The following is a 2,101-nucleotide window of genomic DNA, read 5'->3' as shown; positions in this document are numbered from 1 at the left end:
CAAGATGAAGATGAAGAGGACGGAGACGGTGCCGAGAGGCGCGCCCGCGCAGGCGCCAGCCTGCCGTGCGTGGCCTGTATGAGCGAGCGGGGGGTCGGGCTCTCACCACGGTGTCCATGTAGGCTTCGGTCCAGATGATGTCGTGGTCGTGGTTGATGACCATGGGCCGACTCAGCACGTGCAGGTACTCCATCACGTTCTCCTGCACGTCGGCCAGCGTCGACACGTGCGTGTAGTAGCCTGGACACGCGCGCGCACGCGGGTCAGCTTCGAACCATACTAGCTTAACCCAATTTCAAACCCCTTTCCATACTTGCAACGAGAGACCCCCACGGCAGATTCTAAACTTATTTCCAGGTGCCGTTATTCGTGAAGGATGCCGATACCGGCCACCGATGCTTAAAGCCAAAAGTAGTTGGTGCATTGCCAGCGGCGGGTGCACCGGACACATCGGCGAATCACAAAGGTCTTTTTGTTGACCGTCATCTGTCATTGTGTTTTGGATCTCGTGGTGTCGGTACTTGGAATTGGTACCGGTGAGCACTCACAAGTCAATATTTGTACTGGTCTAGAACGTGCACACAGTGGCAAGACTAAACGCGCACGCCGAGCCTTTTGACCTTTGTTGTTGCAGGCGATCCACTTGGTGTTTTGGGCGAACGTCATCTCTCGGCCAATCAAGTATGTGAAGACGCGCACCTGAAAAGAGGAAACGAGATGGACTGGGTTTTTGCGAGCACGCCGCAGGGATTCATGGAGGCGCGGCTCGAGTGAGCGGGCGGAGCGCTCACCCTGCGCTCAGGCCAGTTGAACTCCTCAAAGACCGACTCAAAGTCCTCCATGGCGCCGTCCGTGATCAGCATGATGGCCTGGTTGCACATGCTGCCCTGACCCAAAACACGAGCCTGCACACACACGCACGCACGCGCTCACGTTTATCCCTCATTTGCGAACACGTTGGTGTGTGATGTCGAAGCCACGCCCCCACAACCTCATTGAGGATCTTGAAGGATTCTTTCATGGCGTTCTTGAGCTTTGCTTCTCCTTTGACGTGAAGCTCCTCCACCAGCAACTTGAAGTGCTGACACACACCGTGGGCGGATTCATCGGGGGGATGCGCGCGTGTGTTTGCCTTTGCGTGACGGAGACCTTACCTCCCTGTTGTCCAGGTCAGCTTGGACCAGAGTTCCTTTGAAGCACGGCTCCACGTAGCGCACGTAATCCGTGTACTACACACACACACACACACACACACACACACACACACACACACATAAGGCCGATGGACAATCTCTGAAATCTGACAATCTGAAATCCCACATTTTCCATCTTGGTATGTTCGGCGACTCTCACTGGCTGAGCTTTATTTTTAAATCTATTCTTGGATTTCTGTCGACAAAGTTTGGGATTATATCACATTTCACAAAACAAACGTAAGTGCAATGTGTCGACAGCAAAGCAGAAACACCCAAGTCGCTGTATTTTGTACGGGCAGTAAGTTCAGAGTGTTTTGCGCCTGGATGTACCTGAGGCGCACGCAACGCGCAACGCGCAACACGCAACACAACCCAAATCACTTGCAGATGTCAAACTGGGACTCCTGCATGTGGTTGTTTGTCACCAACGTGACCCAAGGTGGCAGCAAAGCGCTGCCGCTGATGTCCACCATGATGATGATGTCCTTGGGCGACGTGGCCGCCTGGATGTACCTGAGGCGCACGCAACGCGCAACACGCAACACGCAACACGCAACACAACCCCAATTCACTTGCAGATGCCACAGGAAGGCAGCTCAGCTCGACTGCTGTCAAACCGGAACTCCCGCATGTGGTTGTCTGGCACCAACGTGCCCCAAGGTGGCAGCAAAGTGCAAGTTTTGGCTAAATGAAACCCCTCAACACATTTCAGCATGGTTCCATGGCACCCGGATGCCACGACCTGGCAGCAAGCCACGACTTCTGTCCAAATGAAATTCCTCAAATCACGTCAACATCGTTCCTCGGCAATCTTTTGCTGCCACGGGAGGGTGGCAAAGCGCTACTTCCGTCCAAACGGAGCGCTCCTAAACTCACTCCAAAGTACAGTGGTTCGGTGGGCATCA

General features: G+C 54.3%; 1 protein-coding gene across 1 annotated transcript in view; it reads right to left on the bottom strand.

The window, feature by feature from the left end:
* Positions 1–2,101, bottom strand: part of LOC109507917 (voltage-dependent calcium channel subunit alpha-2/delta-4-like) — a 24,931-nt gene that overhangs the window by 3,234 nt on the left and 19,596 nt on the right. Inside the window, exons 9-13 of the mRNA XM_019857657.1 lie at positions 1,155–1,229; positions 992–1,081; positions 792–905; positions 621–699; positions 107–240 (exon numbers count right to left, since the gene is read on the bottom strand). Of these exons, the coding sequence (XP_019713216.1) occupies positions 107–240; positions 621–699; positions 792–905; positions 992–1,081; positions 1,155–1,229 (492 nt within the window). The remainder of the gene's footprint in view (positions 1–106; positions 241–620; positions 700–791; positions 906–991; positions 1,082–1,154; positions 1,230–2,101) is intronic.

This window comes from Hippocampus comes, unplaced genomic scaffold, assembly GCF_001891065.2.
Source record: "Hippocampus comes isolate QL1 unplaced genomic scaffold, H_comes_QL1_v1.1 scaffold302, whole genome shotgun sequence".
Taxonomy (NCBI): Eukaryota; Metazoa; Chordata; class Actinopteri; order Syngnathiformes; family Syngnathidae; genus Hippocampus; species Hippocampus comes.
This window is presented reverse-complemented; position numbering and strand designations above follow the sequence as displayed.